This window comes from Aulonocara sp. 'chitande type north' Nkhata Bay, linkage group LG23 (genome assembly GCF_057382095.1).
Source record: "Aulonocara sp. 'chitande type north' Nkhata Bay isolate Kocher_YH1m ecotype deep benthic linkage group LG23, A_spYH_male_GT1.1, whole genome shotgun sequence".
NCBI classification, from domain to species: domain Eukaryota; kingdom Metazoa; phylum Chordata; class Actinopteri; order Cichliformes; family Cichlidae; genus Aulonocara; species Aulonocara sp. 'chitande type north' Nkhata Bay.
The window spans coordinates 2,100,282-2,124,653 of NC_141365.1; the positions used below are offsets into that span (position 1 = coordinate 2,100,282).

General features: G+C 44.7%; 1 protein-coding gene across 2 annotated transcripts in view; it reads left to right on the top strand.

The window, feature by feature from the left end:
- The first annotated feature begins 1,712 nt into the window (after positions 1–1,712).
- Positions 1,713–24,372, top strand: part of p3h2 (prolyl 3-hydroxylase 2) — a 44,153-nt gene continuing 21,493 nt past the window's right edge. The window contains exon 1 of one of the 2 annotated variants that reach the window (XM_086283218.1): positions 1,713–2,855. In XM_086283218.1, coding sequence (XP_086139344.1) covers positions 2,439–2,855 — 417 coding nt within the window. In that variant the 5' untranslated portion in view covers positions 1,713–2,438. The remainder of the gene's footprint in view (positions 2,856–24,372) is intronic. The other variant, XM_086283217.1, reaches the window with a different exon arrangement.

Sequence of the window (24,372 nt, forward strand, 5' to 3'; positions counted from 1 at the left end):
TATTGTTGGTTTGAGCCCTGCTGATAGGAGAGGCCATTACAGTACAGTGAACTCACAGGCAGCATAGATACATGCTTTATGGTTGTTTACACCAAAAAGTCTCATTAGAACAGGCAACATTTTTACAGTCTTCTCTTGTCCAGTTTATAAAGTCCACGTCAAGTCTAACCTCAGTTTCCTGTTCTTAGCTGACAGGAGTGACACCTGCTGTAGCTCATGTGCTTCAAGGTTCAACTTGTGTGCATTCAGAGATGCATGGCTTCGCTGTTAGAAGTGGTTATTAGAACTACTGTTTCCTTCTTATTGACTCACAGCAGACCAGCCTTTGACCTCAAATGGCATCAACAAGGCATTTCCACCCAGAGAACTGTTCACACTGACAACCCTAGAGATCGTTGTGTTGGAAAATCCCCCATCAGCAGTTTCTGAAATACTCAGAGCAGCATGTTGGGCACCAACAACCACCTTTCTTCCCCATTCTGATGCTCGGTTTGACCTTCAGCAGCCCATCTTAGCTATGCCTGTATGCCTTAATGCATTGAGTGCATTGCTGCCATGTGATCAGTTGATTAGATTTGATTCAATCTGATCTGACGTCCTTTGAACAAGCACTTGGCAACAACGGGAAGAAAAAACTCCTTTTTATCAGGAAGGAAGCTGAACCAGGCTCAGGGAGGGCGGAGCTTTAAATGCTCTGCCACCGCCAGCATAGACTGTCATCTACATTTCTTCCATTGAAATAAGATAAGATAAGACTTTATTGATCCCACAACGGGGAAATTTTGGCGTCACCTCAGCTCAGGTACAGATATATGAAGGAAATACAAAAATACAAATAAGTACAATCAATGAAAAAAGTAAGATTATACACTACATACAATGGTAGCATACACACAAATAATTGACTTACTTTCAAAGATCATCTCAATATTAGAATATTGTATTCACAGCATATAGTAAACATGTATACAGCTCTAGTTTAGCTCATTGGTGTGTCTAAAACGTGTTGCACTGCGGTGTATTACATTCATTGGGCTCTTGTGGTTCTTCATATTATGAGTGATCGGTGTAAATCTCCTTGGTTTGACTGCCACCTAGTGGTGCAATCCACATACAGTGGCTTAATTAAATTAAGTAATCACATATTTCAGTTTGGCTTAATTGGTAATTAGGTCAGTAACAGATGAAATAACATTTAAAAAACAGACTCACAAAAAACTGTCCAACTAAAGACAGTTGGACAGTTTTCTTACAGCTCTTTTATTTCGACTCTTCTTTCTGAAATTATATGTTTTATTTATATTCACCTTACTTCTCCATTTATTATTTATTAGACTTTCCCCCCTATTTTATCGATTCATCACATTTTTATTATCACTGAAATATCTGCTTTGTGTGCTTTTTATTTCTGTCACGTTTGGTTTCTTGCTTCTTTATAATTTACTTGTTTGGAGACCAGGAATAAAAGCTATGTAAATAAGTGACTTGACTTATCAAAGAAGTCTATGCAAGTGCTTTGACCTGGACTCTACTTTCATGTCGTTTTGTGGTGTTTTTAAAAAAGTGTTTGTACATCGAAAACCTGAAGAGGGAGACAGTGTCCACTGATGTGGGAAAAGCTGTGGGTCTGCGTCTGGCGGGGACTCGGAGCGAGCGCGTTTTTCTTTTGTTGACAAAGAATTTTCTAGTTGTTTCCTGCGCTCGCAGTATAACTGAATTTATTCTTAAACAGCGTAGCTGAGTTAACATGAGAGTTATTGAAGTTGCCCAAACAGCGTGGAAACGAAGTTTCGTTGATGTGGATGAGCTGAAGAGTTTGTTGTTTAGGACTCCCAGAAAGTTGATTCTGTTCATTTGGAAGGAGTGAGCGACGAAAACGTTTCTCCCTGTGAAGGCGACACATCCAGTGAACAGAACCAGCTTTGGGGGATTTGCTTACCTGTTTGAATGTCTCTCGGTTACGTTTGGAAACTCTTTAGGTCTGAGAAGTCAAATGTCTCCTTTTCAGTGTTTCTTTATGACTGAAAACATCTTCAGGTTTGTCTCAGTGAGCTCAAATTGTCTAAAACTGGAGATTTTGTTTTTTATCTCAATGAACCCAAACAGTTTAAACGGTGCATTCCTCCTTTAAACGCAGCGTTTCGTGTTTTCAACGTTGAATAAACGGGACCCACGGGACTGCCCGTGCTTCCCCGTGGGGGCTGTTTCCCTGTTACGAAAACGAGCTTTGAGTGTACCCTGGCCATTCATCTCGGAGGGGAGGAGTTAAAGGAGCGAGAGGGGGTCGTAACAAGTGCGTCCTCGATAAGTAATTATTCCATTTCCGCCTCGCTCGGCTGATCCCTCTGAGAGGAGCGCTTGGATGAACTGGAAAAGGAGGCTGAGCTGATTTTTGTGTGCTCTCCGCCTGCAGCTCCTCGCAACCTGAAGAGAAGAGGATGGATGGAAACTTGTTTCCGACTCTTATCTTCCTCCCGGTCCTGCTCTCAGCCGTGTTGCCATCTTCCGCCGGTGTGCTGGAGCCGTACGACCTTTTATATGATAACGCGGTGGAAGCGTTTTACAGTGCCGATTATGAGAGCGTGGTGCGCTACATGGAGGGAGCGCTCAGCAGCCACAGACAGGTCCGGGCCACCAGAGTCCGATGCCGGCTGAGGTGCCAGGACCAGCATCCGTTAGATGAAAGCTTCTCGGATCTGCGCTTTTTCGACTCGGTCCTGCGGAGAGCAGCGTGTATGAACAAATGCATCGAGGAGAAAGTTGGCACGCAGTCTCTGCACAAAGTCAGCGAGGATGTGGTGCAGGACTTCAGCAGGAGGATCCCGTACAACTACCTCCAGCAGGCGTATCAGAAGGTAAGGAGGGGGAGAAGGAGTGAACTGCTGGAGCTGAATGAGCACTATTGTTGTGGACTCGGCGGGGGAAGGTTTGTCTGGCTGGTCTGCTCAGCGCTACCTGCTGCATTCCTCATCAAAAAGGAAAAAGTTTCTGCTGCCTGACAACAAGAAGCAGAGAGACGAGAGAACAGCAGAGTTTTGCTTGTGCCAGTGTTGCGCAATGTACCCCACGTACACGGTGCGTGCAGTAGGTGTGTTATTGTTGCAAGACACGTTAATACACATCAAAGGGAAATGAAAGTATTTAGAAAAACACTTGCCAGTTTTCTTTTACTGAAAACTTGGCAACCATCACTTTAAGAGTCAAGATACGCTTTATGATCCCCGAGGGGCAATTTGATACCCCACGAAACACACCCACCCAGAAGACTCTACACGGAGCGCTGCTGCTTTGCGACAGTTTCACAAAGTGCTTCAATCCATCGTTGTTCTTCAGGCTGAGAGACCCAGACCAGCAAATATTAGAAGACTTGGTAAAACACAAATACAGCATTTTCATAAATACATTATACAGTAGATACACTGCTGAGCCAAAGTGACACTTTGTAATCAAGTACAAATACTTGGATTTTTCCACCAGCTCAGTTACCTGTAGATCAATCATGCTTGTCACGATAATGCAGCTCTATACATCTGTAGGCTGACAGCGATGCTCTCAGTCTCCATCCACAACAATGTGCTGTAACATAAAACTGTGTTGCTGTGAATGCTGTCGTGCTGATCTGTGCACTTTGTTTTACAGCAGTGCTTTGCTTTGTTTGGCTTTGTGGCTTCTTAGCGTGCACTGTTGGTTTTTCAACACGTTTGTGGGTTTTCGATCTCTCTCTTCCCACATCCACAGTGTTACAAAGCTGCTTGTTTGTATGAAGCGGATACATCAAGGTCCACTTGAAGTGCGCTGAACTAACAAATTCAGCCTGTCCTTTGACTTTTTTTCTTTGGACAGCTTCAGGTCTATAAGAGGCACAAATTAAGATGACGTCTGCATTATCACAGACTTTCTAAATGGAACTTCCCATGAGGCTCATCATTTGGTGAGCGCAAAGCAAAGCGTGGGAACAATCTGAGAGAGAGATAAAGCAGGAGAGTTGGGAACAAAGTGTAATGGCTTATTCAGGCTCCGTGTGCTGCTTTTTGTCCCCCAAGGAGGAGTAGGTTTGTGTCCCTGGCAGTCTGTGAATATTTGTGGGTTGTCTGTGCACGGTTTCACCAAACTGTAAACACTGCTGGTCATTCTCATTAAAGGATGTTTAGAGAAAAGTTGGAAAGCCCCGTGTTGGTTTAGTCAGTCCAGTCACTGTTCTTCTTAGTTTGTGTGGGAGGGGGGAGAAAAGGTGAGGGAAGCGTCTCCTGGAGTTTTGGATGGATCGTGAGGACCAGAACTCTTCAACATGGCTACAGCTGTGACACGACTTCTTCATGTGTCCCTCAGCAGTAAACGCGTTAGCTTGTACGCTTTAATTCTTAGTGCAACTATCACGCGGCATGTGATTGTGCCAATCAAGCTAGGGCTGCCACGATTAGTCGACTAGTCACGATTACGTCGACTATCAAAAACGACTGATTTAATAGTCGACGCGTCGTTTGAAGCTTTGTAAGATCACAAAAGACGCAGGAATAAGTAGCAGGATTTAAGAGTGTAATAACGGACTGAAACAGAAGATGGCAGCACTGCAAGTACAAGGATGCCAGCTGCCGTTAAACCCCGAAGGAGAAGAAGCTGTGTCCCAGAATTCATAGCGCCCAGCTTAGTTTCCAACAATGGCGGCAGCTAGTTAGCTTTAATATTACTCTTATTATTCTTTCTGAGTCACAAAATAAACGTTTAACATATTTTCAGGCGAGAATGTAGCTGTGTAAACCTCAAATATCTGCTCAGTTTATCAGGACACCACATATTTTCAAAAGCGCTCCGACGTTTTTGGAGACGTGTTACCCACTAGCTCGATAGCTAGCCGGGGGCTAGGCTCACTAGAGCCGTGAGAACACCGGACTCCCGGCCGTCACTTAGATAACTTAAAATGTTGTTGTTTTTTTAGTATTTTATTTGTTCCTGAGTAAATCGGTTTGGCTGAGATTAAAGTTATAGTTTTTACACAGCTGAATAAACGTCAAGCAGACAGCTGATCATCAGAAGTGTGAGATGCTCCAGAATTTACTCCGGTGTCCTGTTATATTTTAGATAGCAAGGAGTTTATTAAACTTCACCGAAACAATCTGCAAGTTTATTTAAAATTTAATAAACTATCATCTTGTCTTTATTTTTAGTTAGCACAGACCTTAAACACTTAAAGCTGTAAGCTAATGATAGTTATATAAGAGCAGATGCTGCTGGTGCAACCTACAGCTTGTAGGTTTTACGTCCAATGGATGATGATCTGATTAGTCGACTAATTGCAAAAATAATCGGTGACTAGTCGACTATCAGAATAATCGTTTGTGGCAGCCTTAAATCAAGCTATAAAATGTAAGAAAGGAAAAACTGGAATAAGATTGTTTCACTGAAGTCAGATGAGGGCAGTTTGACCCAGCTGGCTGACAGCTGGCACCGTCCTCCCACATGTGGACTGCTGCTGACTGTAGACCAGACCCACATGCCCAGGTGATGACACACAGCTGCTACTGTGGTAGGAAGTTGATCGTGTTAGGGCTGCTGCTTCGCTGTGAGGTGGTTTTTGTTCTTTCTCCTGAATCAGCAGCGAAAGATTCAGAGCTGAGCGCTCTCTCCTGTCTAGACGTGACTATAGACTCGACTTTACAGACAGATGCTCGTCCAGATATGACAACGTTTCTCTACGTCTGCAAAGAATCATGTTTTCTCTGTTTTGAGAACAAAATGGCACATAATGGTTCGTTTTTATTTCCCCACAAAAGGACGCACACGCGCACGCACACACACACAGCCCTGCCTTTGCTGTTTTGACATCTTTGTGAGCCCTTTGGAAACAGCGAGCTCACCACAGGTAAGGAGGGGCAGAGCAGGGCTGCTCTGTTTGGCCACATTGACCATTAAGTGCACGCTGTTATAAAAAGGCGTGTTCCTGTAGTCTCTGACGCTCCGCTGTGCCACACCCTCCTCCTGACGCTGTACGGCATAATGTTGCTGTTGGGTGAAAGTCTCCGGCTCGCCCGTCGTTCAGCGGGGCAAATATTTTATTTTCCTTTTGTGGTTTGTGTACCTTTCTAAAAAAAGATGCACATCACCTTTTTTTGTAAGTATTAAGGGAAACTTGTGTAGCGGTCTTTGTGCGCTCGCTGAACTCTCCCAGCAACAGTTTGTTTTTAATCCACTGTTATTCCAAGAGCTGCTTTGAAAAACTTAAAACTTCTTTTTAACTTCTCAAAAAAGTTTCATGAAAGATTTTTCTTTGTTATGACAGTCGGTGGGGCAGCCATCATTCAGTCCCACACCACACATTTTAAATCTTCAAAGTTCACACCAAATACTGTGTGTGCTCAGGAAGTTTTCTCGTCCACTGTTTACGTCACCATATTCTCCCTGTGCATCTCTGCGGCGAGTCCAGCACTTCTACTACAATCAGCTTTTCTGGCATTTCACACTAGACCTATATCAGGGTTTCCAGCAGTTCACCAAAAACTTGGATGAGTCCGCAGTGTGCTCCAAGCCTGAAGGCAGCACGCTGGGAGTGAGGGCCTCAACCACAGCTCAGAGAAAATGCCCACAAAGGGCGCTGACGTGGCACTTTTGGATTTGTGTCACACCAAAACAATTGTTACACTCTAACTTGGCTTCATTGCTTTTGTCAATGAAATTCAAGCTGAAGGATGGCCTTTTTGATAAAATGGAGAAAATCCAGCACACGTGCAAACTTTAAAACAGGACACCAACTGGAAAGAAGGAGACCACGCTGAAGGGTGCAGAGAAAACCATCGATAATGAAACGACCTCCTATCAGCAAGCGCTGGGTGACAGTGGGATGGAAAAACTCCCTTTCAACAGGAACAAACTTCCCGTGGACCCAGGCTCAGGCAAGGGCGGCCGTCTGCTGTGAGCGGTTCAGGGTGAAGAGAGAAAAACACGACAAAAACACGTTGTGCAGGAGATTATTAATAACTAATGGTTAAGTTCAGAGTGATGCATAAACACACAGTGACGAAGAAAACACTCACCAGGTCACCAGGTCACCTGATCCAGCCCTGCAAGCTTTAAAAGTAGAGATAGTGTCTGTCTCCTGAACCCAAACTGGGAGCTGGTTCCACAGAAGAGGGCCCTGAAAACTGAAGGCTCTGCCTCCCAGTCTACTTTTCTGTAGTCTGAAAGGGAAGTGCTGTGATTAGTTAAGCAGGTAAAAACATGTTGCATTAAAGTCAGCATAGTGGATGTTCTGGTCCAAAGTGAGCTGCGTCTCCCTTTCTCCATCGTGTACAGGTAATGGTCCATTATTACTGCTGTGGAGACATTTTCTCCTGCTTCACATAATTTTCATCTTACTGTAGATTAAGCCGAGACTTTTCAGACCCAGCAGGGCTCGTCTCAGACTGCCCACTGTCATTAGAGTCGTCACGTACAGATTTGGGACAGTGGGATGGTCTAATGACCCTGTTGATGGGCTTTGTTCTAATAATGAACGGGACTGAATGCATCAGCAGTGATGGGAAAAATGCAAAGACTTGGCAGGAATCATGTAAATCTGTTCATTCGAGTTTACTTTTCTCTGAGAGATGAGAACAGAGGGAAAGCAGCTTTCTCACGATTTGTCCGACTGTCCCATTGATCTTTTCTGCTTTGAGGACTTTCCCGTGTCTCCCAGCATGGTGCTAGAACGTGGCAGCAGGTCAGGACACTCAAGTCTGCTGCTGTTCCTTGGGATAGTTTAAAACTCGAACTCATTCATGAGTACGATGATTTGATTACAGCACAGCTGGAAGGTCGTGATTGCGATACTACTCCATACATCCTGTATGCTTATATAAAACCTCGGGTGTGTACGTGAATCAGAGAAAAGCTAAATGAAAAGAAACTGACGAACCTGTGAGACTCAAGCGCCCTGGGAGGCTGGGCCGGGGTCTGCTCCTTGTTTTGAGACGTCCACATTAGTTTGGACTCGAGATCCTGGACAAAGTGATTGTTTGTTAAGAAAGAATGAAAAGATTTTGTATTAAAAGCAGTGAGCCTGAGTCTGAGATGATGGAGTCGTCATCTGCACATAATAAGGGGACACGAGGGTTGAAGCACACAGAGAGTGAGCTCTGCATCTGGCACAGTTACAGCAAACAAAAACAGTCCAGCTGCTGCTGAGTCTGAGTCGTGCGTTTGTGTCGGCAGCACTCGTTCTGTGGTTGACCTGAGAAGTGAAGGAAGGAAGAGGAGAAGATCATTGAATTTAAAGGTCTCATCAAACGTCTGGGTGCAGCAGCGCCTTGATTTGTTTGTCACTGACACCCAGACTGTTTTTAATCGTGATGTTTAAGAACTGGTTTGACGTGTTGGAGAATTGAAAAGAGGAAACTATGAATGGCGTGTGTGTGTCTGCTCTTGGTCTCGAGCGTGTTCTGCTTTAGTCTGAGCACAAACTAAAACCAGCAAGTTCTAGTTTTAGGTATACAAGACTTGGCTTGCCACTTGGTAACCATCTGTTAAATGGCGAGCCAAGAAAAGGTTGCCTCTGGGCGGTTATTTGGGGTTAACAAGACCAAGCTGCTGTCCAAATGAATGAGAGCCGCAAATTTAGTTTCAAGGGCTACCAGGACACGTGCACGCATAGGATCACCAGCAGGTTATGCTTCCACTGCACGTGCTCAAAGTTGCAAGACATTAAGCCCTCAAAGATCGCGGCTTATCTCACCAGAGCCAAAAACTTTCATCATCTACGCACGAAGCCAAGAAAAACGACTACATCTTCTTGCATCTTCACCGTCGTGATGCGTTGAGTTTAAACTTTAGTCAGCCTGTGTGTGTGCGTGAGTCCAACAGGCCAACTGGCTTGATGCTTCAGGTCCACCTTAAAAGGTTTTAGCTGTGCTGCTGCTTGTGATGGATTCACTGGTGTTTCTTTAACTGTCACACAATGAAGATTAAATGGAAATGTTCCAAAAAACAAATGCGCTGCTGTGTTGTTCCAGTAACGGGGAAACAGGAGTGGTAAAACTGAACACCTCATTCAGAGTCAGAATGCTCCACACCTGCACCATCATAATGCCCTCCTGGGTGAAGCATGCTGCGATTTGCCCAGATGATCAGACACTTAGCAGTGCCAAAGGTCTTCTGCATGACTGGATTTCAGCAGAGAACCCATGACAGGAATGTGGGGGCGTGGCACCTATATTGTTCTTGCCCTGATTAACAAACTGCTGCCGCAGAGCAGAAGGCTGGTTCAGGATCAGCTGAAAACACTGCGTCGGTTTGCAGTCATGAAAAAGACAGATGAATGGAGCAGAGTTGGCCTCTGTGGAAATGAGTCCAAGTAGAAGAACAGACGTAGTTGGATCTGACAGGAATCAGGACGCCTTCAGTTTGGATTCACTGACGGATTAGTCACACTGACCACATGGTGACTGCACTGTTTTCCTTTTTCATGAAAGTTCACAATATCCTCTTTATCCGATAAGCAGGATTTGGGCAAAAGCGGAAGAACAGTATTTAGACGTGTTCATGTGGATTTTGTCCCCCTTTTCTCACATTGAAGGGTTCGCATGCCTCTGATGGGGGCTGTCGATCTTTGTTTGGTGGCTTTGAAACGTTTCTGTGGTGTCTGAGCACAGAAACCTGAGTTAGCGTGGAAAAAGTCGGTTTGCATTTACACACTTTTCACTGATTTTGGTAAATCGTGAGGTGTGTTTTGGTAGATGGGTGGGAGCCACATTTATTTCAGTCAAGTGTGTCAAAGCACACAGGGAGGAGACGTGTGTTTGCACAAAGTGTGCCTGAGTAACGTGTGTTGACTTTCCCAGAAAAATACTAAAGTCAGCTTTGGATGGTCTGGAGGATGCTGCAGACAGAGCTGCCTGCTGACACCACGAGGAGGGACTCACAGATAATGAATTACAGCCTACATTGATCAGTTGCATACCCACTGGCATGCCCGCTGCTAAACTCCATCTCCCCTGCTGCTGTTTTCTTTTAATCAAAATGTTTGCTTGCGCGTAGCCAGCGGTCACTTTTTTTTTTTTTTTTTTTTTTTTTTTTTTTTAAATGACATCAGAAACAGCAGTATGCGACATTACGTGATGGCAGAGCTTCAGTTCATCCTTTGTCTTTTTTTTTTTTTTTTTTTTTTTTTTTTGGTTTGCTTATTCAGACTAAACATTTTGAACAATTGAACTGTTGGCACTGGTTTAAGCCACGTTAGCCAACCTCTCAAAGGAGGTAGAATACTCATCGGGTTGTGATGTGTCTCATATCCAGCCCACAGCTTGTTCTGATAAATTGTGCGGTCGCATTAAGTTGGTTTTGTGCTCGACCGCAATAAGTTGTGCGCCGTTAAGAGTGGAAACCGCAAAGAAGGGCGAGTGCACAGGAACCTGAATCTTCCTCACTAAAGTGGGTAAAATGACTCTTGATGGCAGGAGGTTTGTGGTGCTTTGTGTGAGGTCCCAGCTGCACAGAGCTGCAGGCCTCAGAGCAGAGTAAGGTCACATGCCTGTTATCCCCTTTGTCTGTTTGGTTAAGCACACACGACAATGGCAAGATGTGAGTGTATACATTTCCACTGAACTAGCAAAGCAGAAGGTAACTGATACTGTTCTGCTGTTGTGGTTCTGCTTGGGCCGAGCTGTGATCGTCTCCACCCTCTCGACCTCGCTGTGTTGACAATAATGGGTTTAGCTCGAGGCTTGTGCAAGTGTAGTTTGGCTGTAGCGCTCCAAAAGGAGTGCAGGGATAAAGCAACACAGCTGTGCTGGGCCCAGTGTGGCTTGTGTCTTAATGCATAGTGAAGCTGTGTGGTAACCTGGCTGATGTTAAGAGCTGAGGATCTAATATGGGTCCAATAGTCCTTACTGACTCTGGAAACTGGAGACCTCGTCACCAGGAGATGGGGTTTGCCCAAAACTGAAGCATGCAAGTTAATTCTGAGGTCTTTATCTTAAATTCCAATGCAACGTGGAAAACACATCCCCTAAATGCTTGGGGAAATGTTTGTCCTCTGTTCTGCCTAAAAAGCTGACGTGACTGTTGTCTTTGGTTCAGTTGTGTGGTCCACACCAAAGCTCTCACACCAGTGTGAGCAGGAAGTAGCTGAAAGTGAAGTGTGTCTAATGTCCTTTCCTTTTGGAGCTTTCACCAGGCTTCTCATTAATATTAAGAGGACAGTTTATTTTCTTTGACCCACAGCTGTTTCCAGGAACATCCAATTTAAAGTGTTGATCATTTATCAGCCCAGTCTGCTGTCATCAGGCTGCACACAGGGTCCCGACATGTGCACACATTTACGTAGCATTCGTTTTACCACAGGAACAGCGGGCAGTGTTGGGAGATTGTCCGGAGTTGTCTGGTTTTTATCACAGTGGGCACACGCTGGGAGGTGGTCTGCTTCAGCGAGGTTTTGGTTTAATCGAGGGTGTTGAGCAGAGCACGTGCTTCTCACATGCTTCCTCTGAGATGACCGATCATGTAGGAAGCTTGAAGACTAGAAATAGGTTTAACGTCCTGCAGAGCTGCAGTGCATTTGCTGAGTTTAGCACAGAAGAGACTGGCATACTGTAGACGGTTATCAGACTGTGCTGTAAATGTCCCACTGCAGATGTTTTTCCTGAGCATACAAACACAGCCATGCAGCTGCATCCACCCTATGCTACACATCACCAAGATGAACAGCTGGCAGGGCCACGCCTTCCTATTTCCAGTTTGCTCAGATCGTTCCTTTTGACTCTTCACTACCAAAGAACCAGCGGGACATCCTGATGCTCAGCATTGCTCAGACCTGCTCCTTTGTCTTTAGAGAACGTTTTTTCTCCCCGTGTTTTCACGATCCCATGTTGACCTGACCCTGGGTGTTACTGACCTCGGGGCCTTCACATCTGCTGTAGATCTCTGAATTGTAACGAATAACAGAGTTCAACAGGCAGCCAACGACAGGCCTGTCTGCTTCATCACAGTGATGTGACAGCAGTGGGAGAAAGGAGGAGAAAGTGTGCAACCAAAGGAACGTTTGTCCTTTTTGGCTGCACATTATGTCATCTGTAGCCAAGCAGAGATCCTTCTCTGAGGTCATGGACCAATGACATCATGGGTAAGCTGCTGGTCTGAATATTTTGGGTAAACTTCATGTCATTTGTAAGAATAAGCCGTCTAAAAGCACTGGCTGTCATATCACAGAGATGCTTTATAACATCACATTTCCCCGTCTTGTTTACACCATTATACATGGTGCTTACACTAAAACAACACTGTTGATTACAAAAATAATGCATTAGTTTCTAAATGAGAAAATAGCACAAGAAAGCTGCGAGCAGTTATTTTAAACCCCAACATATGTGGAGTTATGTCTCGAGCCAAATGAACCTTTGCTATAAATGAAGGATTTCCACCCAAGCAGCCGCATCGCATCATCTGTGAAACCCAAATCAGTTTTTACATCAGCTCCCGCTCGCACCTTTTTATTTTCTTAGACTGATTACCGGCTGAAAGTGTGAGACAAACAAACGCATGCAGGACTTAAAACCTGGACTGGGCAAAAGTAAAAAGTTCAAAACAAATGAATTTATGCGTCTAATGGAAAGAGTCTGTTCAAAACGGCCAAGAGAAGAAGGCTGTGTGTATGAAGACGCCCGCTGGTCTGGAAAGCTGTGAGCTGCCTTTCATCGTGTGGACGTGAGCGAGGGACTAAGGGACATTGCGTGTTAGTCAAAAAACAAACGTTTTATGTCATGAAATGCAACAAATCCATTTCACTGCGATGTGTCAATCAACCCAAACATACTTTCGATGGAGAGGTCGGTCAGACACAAGCAAATCCACTCGTACGCCTCAGAATTCGATCAGTCTGCCGCGCGCTCGAGCCAGTGAGACGCAAAAACCGGTGCACGCACAACGTTGTCCTCAGTGCCACCACGGCGTGTCTGTCCACGTTAAAGGAAGCCCGCTCTGACTGCAGAGGTCTGTCAGGTCTGTTGTAGCAGCAGGACTGTGCACACTGACAGTAGGACGGGCCTCCTGTAGGTCTCCTCTGAACGGGCCTGCTGGGTTGGCACCACAAGCATTTCGCAGCATCATGTTAATTAATAGCATTATATTAATAATGCTTTCTCATTCTTTATTCTCACGGGACGGTGATGCATTCAGTGAAACTCTCCTGAGACCTTAAAGGAAAGCATTTACTGCGGTGACAGTGAGCAGGCGAGCTTTTTCTTTTACACTTTTATAGTTAGACTTCTGTTTGCAACAACAGATATCCTCTCATGGCTAACAAAAGCGAGTTTAGGCACATCCTCATCGGCTTCATCTTTCAGGACTAGACGCTGTCTGTTATTTTTTTATTTTTAATAATACAGTGTACAGGTCTGTGAATTCTAGTTAGCAGAACTGAATGTGTATTTATGTGTTTGTGATGATATAATGGCAAATGAATTAAAACCAGAACCTGCAAAGAGATAATGATAAGTAAGATATATAATGTAATATGAAGTAATAGTTACATTTTTGTAGGTAACATGATGATGATCCAGTTTTAACCTCGCTGAGTCACATCCAGAGATCCAGTCTGGCTGATACACACGATGTAATGTTTGTGTACTGCGGCGTGTTCGGCCTGTTTGAAACACTGCACCACTCTGATGCTGTCTTTTGGTTCGCTTTGGATGTGTTTGCATTCAGTTTGACAGTTTAGCAGTGGATGGTTTGGACGAGCGGCTGATATGAAGCGCTCTCTGCGATGTGACGTCACATGAACGTAAACGTTTTTTCTCCCATTGGGATTTTGAGAGCTGCCACTTGAAGACGATGCATTACATCCTGACACTCAGTGAAAGAGAAGACACGAGTGTCGACATGCAGATGGCATTGTTAGACGGAGCGATACGGGAACAAACGCAATGTAGCCTGACACGCTCCTCGACATGCGCAAAAATTTGGGGGGGGGGGGTGTAGAGGAGCGATACGGGAACAAACGCTTCCTCCTGCTGTAATCGTAAACATTGTGCTGAAAGCAGAGTCGCATTCGTTTAGTCTGACGTCCATCCCGAGCGTCTCCAGTGTAACCATAGCTACGCCTGCTCCGTATAGCGAGGTGGCGTGTTTACAGTCGTTTATTGTCTTGTGCCTGGAGCTGCTTTGTTGTGCCGTCTCTGCTTCCTGTTTGCTTAATCTCTGAGTTGTGTGGTTTTAGTTATGGAGGATATTACTGATCCTTACGAGTCCTGAGAAAGACGCGAGGATCCGAAGGTTCGCGGCTCGATTGCACAGAGGACAAAGGAAAGCCTCTTCTTGTTTCGCTCAGTCATTTTCATAATTAAAACTGAATTTGAGAATTGAAACTGAATCTGCTTTTGATGAATATGTTGCCATTTTCTTCTGTCCATGCAGAGGTCGTAATTATCGACAGGTCTTTGCATTTCCACCCGGTAACTAACGATAATGAGGGTTCAGCCAGTGGAACGATGTCCTTCTTATTTTCTTCTCCTGAACAGCAGCCAACTATTTTTATAGATTAGAAGGCTCCAGTGTCTCTTCTCATGCAGCAAAATGTCTGTTTTGTAGGAATGTAATAGTTGCACGATTATCTTTGTTGCCTGGTGTGGAAACATGGCCCATCCAATGGATTCGACAGGCCTCTTAATTTAGCAGACACAAATACTTGGAGTGCTTTAGGTCTGGCACAGAGTTACTGCTCGGGCGGGAAAGGTCGAGGTCCCGACCAGCCCTTAGTTTGTCTGCAGCGTACGTTTCTATTCACAGCCACGGTCAGACTCAACAAGAAGCAGCCCACAATGCATTGCAGTATTGCACATGAACATGTATGTCGCATTACCTCAAGCCTGATGTTGTTTTGTGCTCATTGTCTTAGAAAAGCTGCCCTACAGCGTCGTGTTACTGCTGTCGTACTTGTTATGGTGTTACAGGACATTTTCCTTCAAGAGATGATAAAGAACATTTTTAAGTTTTAGATTTGAATCTTCAATATTTACTTTGCTTCAAGCTAAGTCCTAGAAGCATGCTGATAATAAACACATCAGCTTAGGCTGAATGTTTCTAAGCAAGGGTGTTACGTTCCCCTAGAAGGGTCCAGGCGGTGAGGGGGAAGTAACAAAAAGTGTCCGGGTCAGAAAAAGGAGTCAAGGAGGCAAAAGGGTTAAATTAAATAGTTTTATTAAAGTAGCTCAACTAAAAGAGATGGACAAGCCGCTATCACCATTTAAGAAAACAAACAAAACTCAGGCGTTGGTCAATAAAGTAAAACGTAAGCCAAAAAGAAAGAGAGCAGCTCACTAGCTGCAAACACAACAAACACTCAGCTCACAAGCTGTAACCACACTAACGGCACTCTGGCCCAGAGCTCACCTTTCCCTGGGCTTAAATACTTTTAATTACTGATGTGAGTCAGCTGTGTAACAGGGAAAGGTAGCACCTCAGGCAGAAGAGGTGGTGGGACACGCCCACACAGGCACCTTCAGGAGGAGGCCCTGCTAGGGCCGTAACAAAGGGTCCGAACTCGGTTTACAGCCACAGCAAACTGCAAGTAAACGGCTGATGTATTGAAGCAGGCCAAGCTCACTGACTCAGAGAAATATATTCTGTGTTTGGGGGTTTGAGTAGTGTCGTGTGGCGCTAACTCGCAACAGTAAGTGTACTGTGCCATTCCAACATAATGGTTACTTAATGATTTTCACTACATATTAGAATATGCTGTGATTTACAGCCTGTGCTGTTGTGTAACTGTGCTATTAAGTGGTGTAAATGTGGAAACTATGCGCTGCAGAGTGGGGCCGTGGGCTGAGAACAATGCATCGTTTGTATACACTTCATGGCTGCATCAGAAACAACATCTGTAGAGCAACCATGCCGCTTATTCTGGATGAGGTCCTGCTGTTTTCACACCCGAGCAGATTAGAAACATAAATCCAAAGAAGCCTTTTAAGCATATACTGAGCAGACGTGCACTTGGTTTACAGCGAGCTTTCTGTACATTTTTCCATGGAGCCACAACGTGCTGACATAGCAGGAGATTTCCTTTCATGTCGCTTTCCTGGATGACTTGTAAAATAAAACAGATTTTTTAAAGGCCATACAGTGTAGTTAGTGTTTTTGTTAATTATAGGTGTCAAGCCCTAAGATTATCTCACTGGTTCATGGTGAATGTTTGTGAGAGTGTAGTGTTCCTTGGCACAGCTGAAATCAATCATAAGCTGTGTCTGTAATTAACTGACTTTCTTACTTTAACCGTGACTCACGTGCAATGGAGCCCATCAACATTTTGGATGTCGGTCAACAGTGTGGAACTACGCACGACCGTCTTTTACTACTTTGCTACTTCTTCTCATTTGGACCAGATCAATATATTAGCTAAAAGATGGACATAGCCTGTCTGTAAGCCACTCTTCATGTTGAAGCACTTTAGCATCATAACTCTCACAGCTTGTTTTTCTCCAGACAGAAGTGACAAAATGTAAAGAATTACAGTTATCAGCTGCTCGCCAGTGTTGTGGCGATACAATCTCAACGATCTTCACTCGCTGTGTTTATGCGCCACATTGCCTTCAATACTTAATTATTAAACTCTGTCTTCCACAGTGTGTAATTTGTCCCGTGTCCCTCCCGTCACCACAGATTTCTGGATGTACTGTACTGTCAGCTGGTTCTGCCGGAGGTTTCTTCCTGTTAAAAGGGAGTTTTTCCTTCCCACTGTCGCCAAATGCTTGCTTATGGGGGGATCATCTGTATTATCACATAGTGTGTACCTTACAATATAAAGCACCTTGAGGCAACCATTGTTGAGATTTGGTGCTATATACTGTATATATATTTAAAAAACTGAATTAAGATGCATTAAGATGTTTTTTGAGGTGTTTTTTTATAGGATATAATATAATAAAAATACTTGGAATCATTTAGTAATGGTGTAATATCGCATGAAGTAGGGGAAAAAATAAATTCTTCCTAAAATTAGCGTCCGCCTCAAAAAGGCTGGCATACATCTGGCGATATTAACGAAACCCACACAGAAACTCACCTTGTGGGTTGGTTACTAAGCAGCAGTGGGGATACAAACAGACCCAATGACAGGGCTACTTCTCTTTGGGTCAGTGGTTTATAGCATCTCTTCATCCAAGAGGAATTTTTACATGGTTTGGGCAGAAAGCTGAACCTTTGAAACTGTGTCACTCTGACGAAATGAGTGGTTAGTTCCCCCAGAGAGTCTGTACCATGGACTCGTATTAGGCCCAGCGACTTTCTATACAGTGCAGCCATTGTGCAGAAATGTCTTCATGACATCATGTGGATGTTGGACAGTAAACAACTCTCCTTTTGTTTGCTATAGTCTGTGGGGAAAACGCTGCTCTGGGCTAAAAACGTGAATTTAAGTTTTGCAGCAATGACGACTTCATTTGTTCATCACGATGGAGCTGGCACTAGATTCAGACAGCAGGCCGGCTTTATCCTTAAATAAGAGCACATTAATACCTTCTTAGAAGATGCTCCATGTATAAAGCAGCCTCTTCATCCTGTCTGCCTCCTCACTCAAACTCCAGTGTGGGCCTCCACTCGGTGGCTCTGTCACAGCCAACAATCACAACCCCTCTTGTCCTCTTACTTGCCGTTGGCGGTGTGGTTTTCAGCAGCATGCAGACGTGTCATACATACAGTGCAGTCTGGGTCATTCATGTTTCCATGGCTTTACAGTACAGCCTGGCTGTGGTTGATGGCACAGGCGGTGAGGTTTCGGTGCACCGACAGCGAGTGGGAGGCTTCTACCCGGGCTGCACGTGTGGCGTGAAGGGCAAGCTCTGTAATGGCCTCAGACGCTGCACTGCTGCCAGGTCAGAGTGAGCTCATCTGAATCCGTGGTTCCAAATGTTTGGATGGGATTGTTCCCAGTTCCCACCAAACACATGAAGGAAATTGTACAAACTTTTTTTCCGCTTTTGTTCAGTATGTGTCAGCAGGTATGACAACAAAACAAATGAAGCTGTTTATAGCTGGCTATAAAAGCCATGACATCATGAGGAGTACTCCCCATTGGATGTAGGAATGAATGAACTGGATCGTCCAGCAGCCAGTAGACAGTTTTCCTCACACGATAACAACTTCAGGGTCTCGTTAAGGAACTGTGGCTTAGATCTATAAATATTTCACTGAGTGAACACCATAACAACAAATTTACTGAAGTATACGTGATATTGATGACATCAGCCTGCATTCTTGCTCATTAACACACCAGACACACCTCCTGACTGGCTCTGGTGTCTCCTGTAAAGGTGATCTGGTAGTAGATCAGTTCAACTCCTCTGTTATTTGGGTATCACCAGTTCAAGCACACATTTGGCCTCAATGCAGTTTATACTGTATAAAGTTTATAAGGTATAAACCTTACAGTTTATACTGTAAGGTGATGACCCTACAATATTAGAGGGAAAACCTCAACAATCTAATGATCACGATGAACAAGGACTGGGTGACAGTGGGAAGGAAAAGCTTCATTTTAACAGGAGAACCAGGATAAGTGCGGGGCAGCCACCTGCCTGTTGGAGGATGAGGATGGTGTATAAACAAAGAGCCTGTAGGAGAATAACAGGGAAAGTTCTGGATCAGCTGATCCAGACGGTGAGCTTTATCTAAAAAAGCAGAGAGTGTCTGTGTCCTGAATGCAAACTGGGAGCTGGTTTTACAGGACACGGGCCTGGAAGCCTCTGCCTCCCATTCTACTTTTGCAAAGTGCTCTACTGGGATATTGGGAATATGATGGGATGAATTTCTTAAGGTAGGCTGATGGAGCCTGGTTATTCAAGGCCTTTGTATGTGAGGATTTTTAAGTGAAGCTAAATTTGTCCTGTGTTTAAGTGTTAAGTAGACCTTCACTGACTTTTGTCATGTCAGAGCAGGGCAGGGGGATGTTTCTTGTCTTAGGTGTGCTTTATCAGTCCCACCTCTTACAGCTGTCATGGCTTGCTTTCAAACATCTGTGGTTATCCTGCAGGCCTAGGAAACACGTCGGGGGGGTTATTACCTACGGCACCAAAGGGTTTTTCCAGCACTCGGAGCATGTGGGTGGATTCCTCAGTGAAAGTTGAGACACATACTCGTCACCCCCGCTTTGTAATTTAGGCATTGTGCTTTGGGACAAACACACATGTTGTAAGTGTGTTACTATGTTTTCAGCTGCTAACACAAGCATTCCTGTGCAGCGCCTCCTCGGGCTACATCACCCAGTGTGCGTTTCCACTGACGGTGAAGAATGTGAGCCTTTTATGATGGATTACTTTTTTCCTTCTTCTTGCCTGTTTCCATCTATTAGTCTTCCTCACAATACTGCACATGATGAAGATCACAGCGTTGACACTGAAGCCAATGAAACCCAAACAAACGTCTCTGGAATATCGTGTCTGTGGATCGCAGCTAATGAAGTTAATGGAAAGAGCAGTCGTGGCCGGAGGCTGTGTCACATCTCTGTCCTGGGTGGATGCAGACAAGAAAATGGGAGAAAAAAAGGCAACATTGGAGCTGATTTCTTTCTCAGGAGCTCAACAAGAGCCAGCTGTGAATGGAGAGGAAATGAGATCAGCCTCTTCTTAGGAAGTCATATTTCTGGATCTGCCCCCACATACATCAGCAGTAATGATGATGCATTTCTTTCCCGTGTTTGTGTAGAAGGTAGCGTAGGAAAAGCACCTCATGTTGGCGACACTCAAACTTTTCCACACAGCTAGCTTTGAGAGGTCTGGTGGTATGTTTCCTCTCCAGATTGTGGGGGATTTCCTCTCGCCCCCCCGGGGACATCCTGTTATCTGAGCTGTGACTCATTGGAAAGGCCTCATTTCAGTGACTGGACTTTTTCTTCCCCCTAGATTAGTGTAGTTGATTGATTCCAGGGCAGTTTTTCTTATCTTAAACTTACGCGGCCTCGCTCTAGGTGTGAATGCCGGTTCATGCAAGGGTAAGACAAGACAACCGATCCATCATTGCCTCGTATCGCTCGAGCAGCTGTGTGTGGGATGACTTTGGTCTGGCCAAGAGTAAACACATTCTTGTGCAGAAGGGAAATTCAAATAACAGCTCCAAAATTTACTTTTTGGTTGTGGAAAATACGATTTTAAGGAATTTGGACGAAGTCGCTGTTCACCTACTTGGACAACAAAAATAGTTTTCAGTCTCGTTTTGAGGTTATTGACTGATTGGTGTGAACGTCAGCGCAGCTCTGACACTGTCGTCACATCTTTAAGTCCTGCAATACGTCCAGCATTGTGGCTTTAAAATTCCTGAATGGACTGAGATGGGACGAGGATTTGTCCTTCAGATGCTACTTCTTTGTGTCCTTTAGTTTATATTTCAGTCGTCCAAATGGGATTGACGGTTTAATGGGGCCTCGGCAGATCCCGCTCCGCTATAAAAGTCTGACCTCAGAAGTCTTTTTGCCCTCGGCTCCTATAATTAAGCACCATGAAAACAGATTGATGCTTAATGTGTCACATAAGTTTTCTCTTTGTGCTGTTAGAGAAAGTAGAGCAATGTAGGCCAGCGGTGCCCAGCTGTGTCTCTTTTTGTTGCTCCCCCCCTCCCCGTGGACTCTTATTTATGTTACTCTTGTAAAGTCAGACCCCAAATATGCTTTTTTAGCGCTGACACTAACAACAAAAAGATCCTGACGAGTTTTTAAGACTCACTGTTTTTATTTTCTAAGCCATCATCCAAAGGCTGAGACCGATAATATGTTTGAGCCAGACACAAACATGTGGATGCTTCAGCTGTCTGCACACAACATCCACATGTTTGCCTCTTTCTTGTCTGAAAAACCAAATCTCAGGTTCATGATTAATCTGGAGTTCCTGGAAGTCTTGGCTCAGACTCTGAGTCTTGTCCAAGTTTAGCCTCAGACATTTTCCACTCTTCATTTCCTCCTTTGCAAGAACTTGGAGCAGCGATCGCATGTAGTGTGTCTGCGTCTGAAGAATGATCTTCAGGATCAATATACAAAACAGTCTTATGTCATGTTATGTCTTATGTCGCACATGTGCGTGCGCCCCAGGGTGGCTGTGGCTACAATGTAGCTGCCATCACCAGTGTGTGAATGTGTGTGTGAATGGGTGGATGACTGGATGTGTAAAGCGCGTTGGGACTAGTAAAGCGCTATACAAATACAGGCCATTTACCATTTACCATGTTTGACCTTTGACCTTTTATCTGTAGGTACTGCATTCTCAGAGGTCTTCACAGCTACAAATCTTTGGCTACGATCTGAAACAGACCAATGAAACGTAAGACGTCTCAGCTCCAGCCAGGCCCCAGAAAGCTGGACAGTACATCTTAGTTTTCTCTGAGATGTTAACTTTGACAGTGCTTTTATCAATTATGTAATTTCAGCCTAAAAACTTTCCCCAAACCAAACTCCTCCAACAGGAGGATATTCAGTTTAGTTATTTTGGTGTTCAGCAGCAAAGCCCTCCTGCACTTTGGCTCCTCCAATCCTGCGTGCTGCACACGACCAGTTTATTTAATGTTGTTTTGAAAGTTTCGCTGGCACAAACACCCGCTGGACAATCTGTTTATTGTCCCAAAAGTCTGTCAGCTTTGGTCGCCAAATGTTTTGTCGGGAATTTCCCTTCGTCCTGGATTTCTCTGGCTCGTTTGTGAATGGTATTATGAGTTACGAGTATTTCTGGGCCTTTTGAAAAGTTTTCAGATGTTGAACACATTACTTGATACTTCTGTGAACTGGAGCGACGTGTATGTGAAACAAAGGGAGTCGTGAAGGGTTCTGCTGCCCGCTCTGCCATTGATGACCTAGATTTTTCAGAGAACAGAAGCAGACCTCTTGTAATGAACAGATGTGTAATTCAAGTCCTCCCGTGTGTTTATCTTTGCCAAACCACTTCCTCACAGTTTATTAATAGGGCAGAGTCCCAGACCTGGAGCTGAGACGTCACCTCTGCATTTGCAGCTCACGCCCGACAAACATCTCAAAATATTCTCCGGGGTTTTATTGTAGCTGAGGACCAGAAGCTGCTCTTTGAAATGTTTATGACAGCTGGCAGAGTCGTCGCCCTGAAAATAAGTTTGAAGTCGAGCAGTGTCAGAGCTGCCAGACTAACAGAGTACACACACGAGGCCACCTGTGCCCCTCCCACCCAAGGGTCAGCGCTTATGGTAATTTAACCTCCTCGCTCTGTTACTGAGCAGCCTGTAAGCTCTCAGTCCCTGTCGGGAAGCTGGAGCACTCACGGGTGTAGTGCAGATGCACAGGATCATCCACGAGCAGAGGATGCTCAAATAAACCTCTGCTGAGGTGTAGACATGCAAGGCTGCACACAAACACATGCGGGACATGCTCTGTGGCACTAAATCAACACTTTTATCTCACTCTGCCTACACACATCTCCTGACCCGATACTCTAGATTAACCTCTGCAGATGTTTCGGTTGCATTGCCTGATACTGCAGCACTGCAGCAGGACCAGCGCAGACTCGGGGGTGCTGATGGAAATCTCAATGTGCTTCATGACGGCTGATACTGAGGCTTCAGCTGCCGTCAGTCACTATCACGAGCGACACTTAGAGACACATACAGAAACATTTACCAAAAGGACGTGCCTGTGGTCGATCCTGGATGTATTTAAAGAGCAAAGCAGCAACAGTTCAAAGGCTGCAGCTCTGGGTTCATAATGTTGCTGCAGAGGCTCTGTGGCTGTGGGCTTTATGGGGCCCAGAGGCCACAAACACCAGAGTTTTAGCCACTTTGTCCTTGTTTGATTTGTGTTGTCATCGGAGGGCGGGGCATTCTTGGTGGTTTCCTGGTAACGTCCACGAGCTCCACCCTTCAAACGCGGTTGTCGTGGTGTCATTTATCTTTGCTGTGGTGACAGTCATGAAATATGAACACGAGTCGGATGGATTTGAATGTTTGTGCTTAATAACTCTGTTGGCCTTTTTCTCTTTTGGTTGCTTTTTTCCTTTTCAGTGTTTCGTGCAGTCCTGCAGGTGTTTAATCAGGAAGCAGAGTTTGAGGCGCTGTGAGGCTTTCAGTGTTTGTGGCCACGTAGGATTTGTTACAACCAGTGGCAAACAGTTGAGGACCATCGGCAGACTGCTCCGTGGGGGGTCTCTGACCCACTCGCTGTCCACTGTCACCTACCTCGCTGTGGAGACGTATTATTCTGAGGGTTACAGGGGCTCAGCTTTTTTTCAGTACTCATGGAGACACAGACACACTTCATATTTCTTTAATTTTGCTGTGGAATAAATACCAAACGTGCTCTCACTCAAACTTGGGGGGCAGGTTAATGGAAACGCAGAGCGGAGGCATGCGAGCGCTGCCCTTCTAACAACGAACAGAGGACCTGAAGTCGAAACAGGTTTCTGTAGTGAGGCAGGGAAATCCTGTAATCATATTTAAGGCCTGAAATGCACGCCGCAGGTCTGGATTCATGATTGTAAGATAGGAGCAGTAAAGTTTTCTAGATCATTTCATCTCTGTAACTGTGACATAAATATTCAGCCGCCTCACGGTTAACTTGTCTTTCTTTGTCCTTCACGCTTCCCAAAAACCACAAACAAGATTCCACTGTGCAGTTTAGGAGCACTGACCTTTTAAAAACATCCTTTCTCCACGGCAGCACTGTCACATCTCACCCTTTGTAACACTTTTTGAGCCTGTCAACACTTTTGATGACGTTTTACATCAAGATTTGCTTTAGAAATGCAAAAGGAAATAAATAGTCCTTATCTAGGTTTCAACAGTGGAGATCAAAGTTAGCCGACTACCTGTTGATTTGATGACAGAGAGCATCACAAATACTACAGTAAAAGATGCTACGATTGGTCCACAGTAAGATGAGGAATTAGGTGCACAGACTAGAGTCGAGTACTTGACAGTTTGTGCTGCGGTAACTTTACAGCCGGGCCTCAGCTGTAAATTGCATTTGGCCGAGCAGAGAACCTGTAAAGATGTTCTGCTTCCAGCTGATTTTAAACTGAAACTCTGAACATGAGCAGCTTCAGGTTATGTATTCAGCATAAGGTGATTCAGCCAAGCAAAGGCTCACTAACCCATTAGTCTTGCCTCATAAAACAACTGGTGGTGAATGAAGACATGTTGTCCTATTGTTTCTGTTACCCATCATCTGTTCCTCCTGACTGTTGGACACGGACTTTGAGTCAATAAAATCCAGAGATTTCATATTAAATTGACTCTTAAGCTAAAGATAATTCAATAAATATGGATTTTTAGGTTATGTTGTATTTATGTTGTAATTATAAATGTCACTAACCAGTGAAGCTGGTTTGGATCTGAATCGACACCTGATATTCTCTTTATTGGACAGTTTCCCCCCACTATGCTCCATGCTTCCTCCATGACTACCTGAGAATG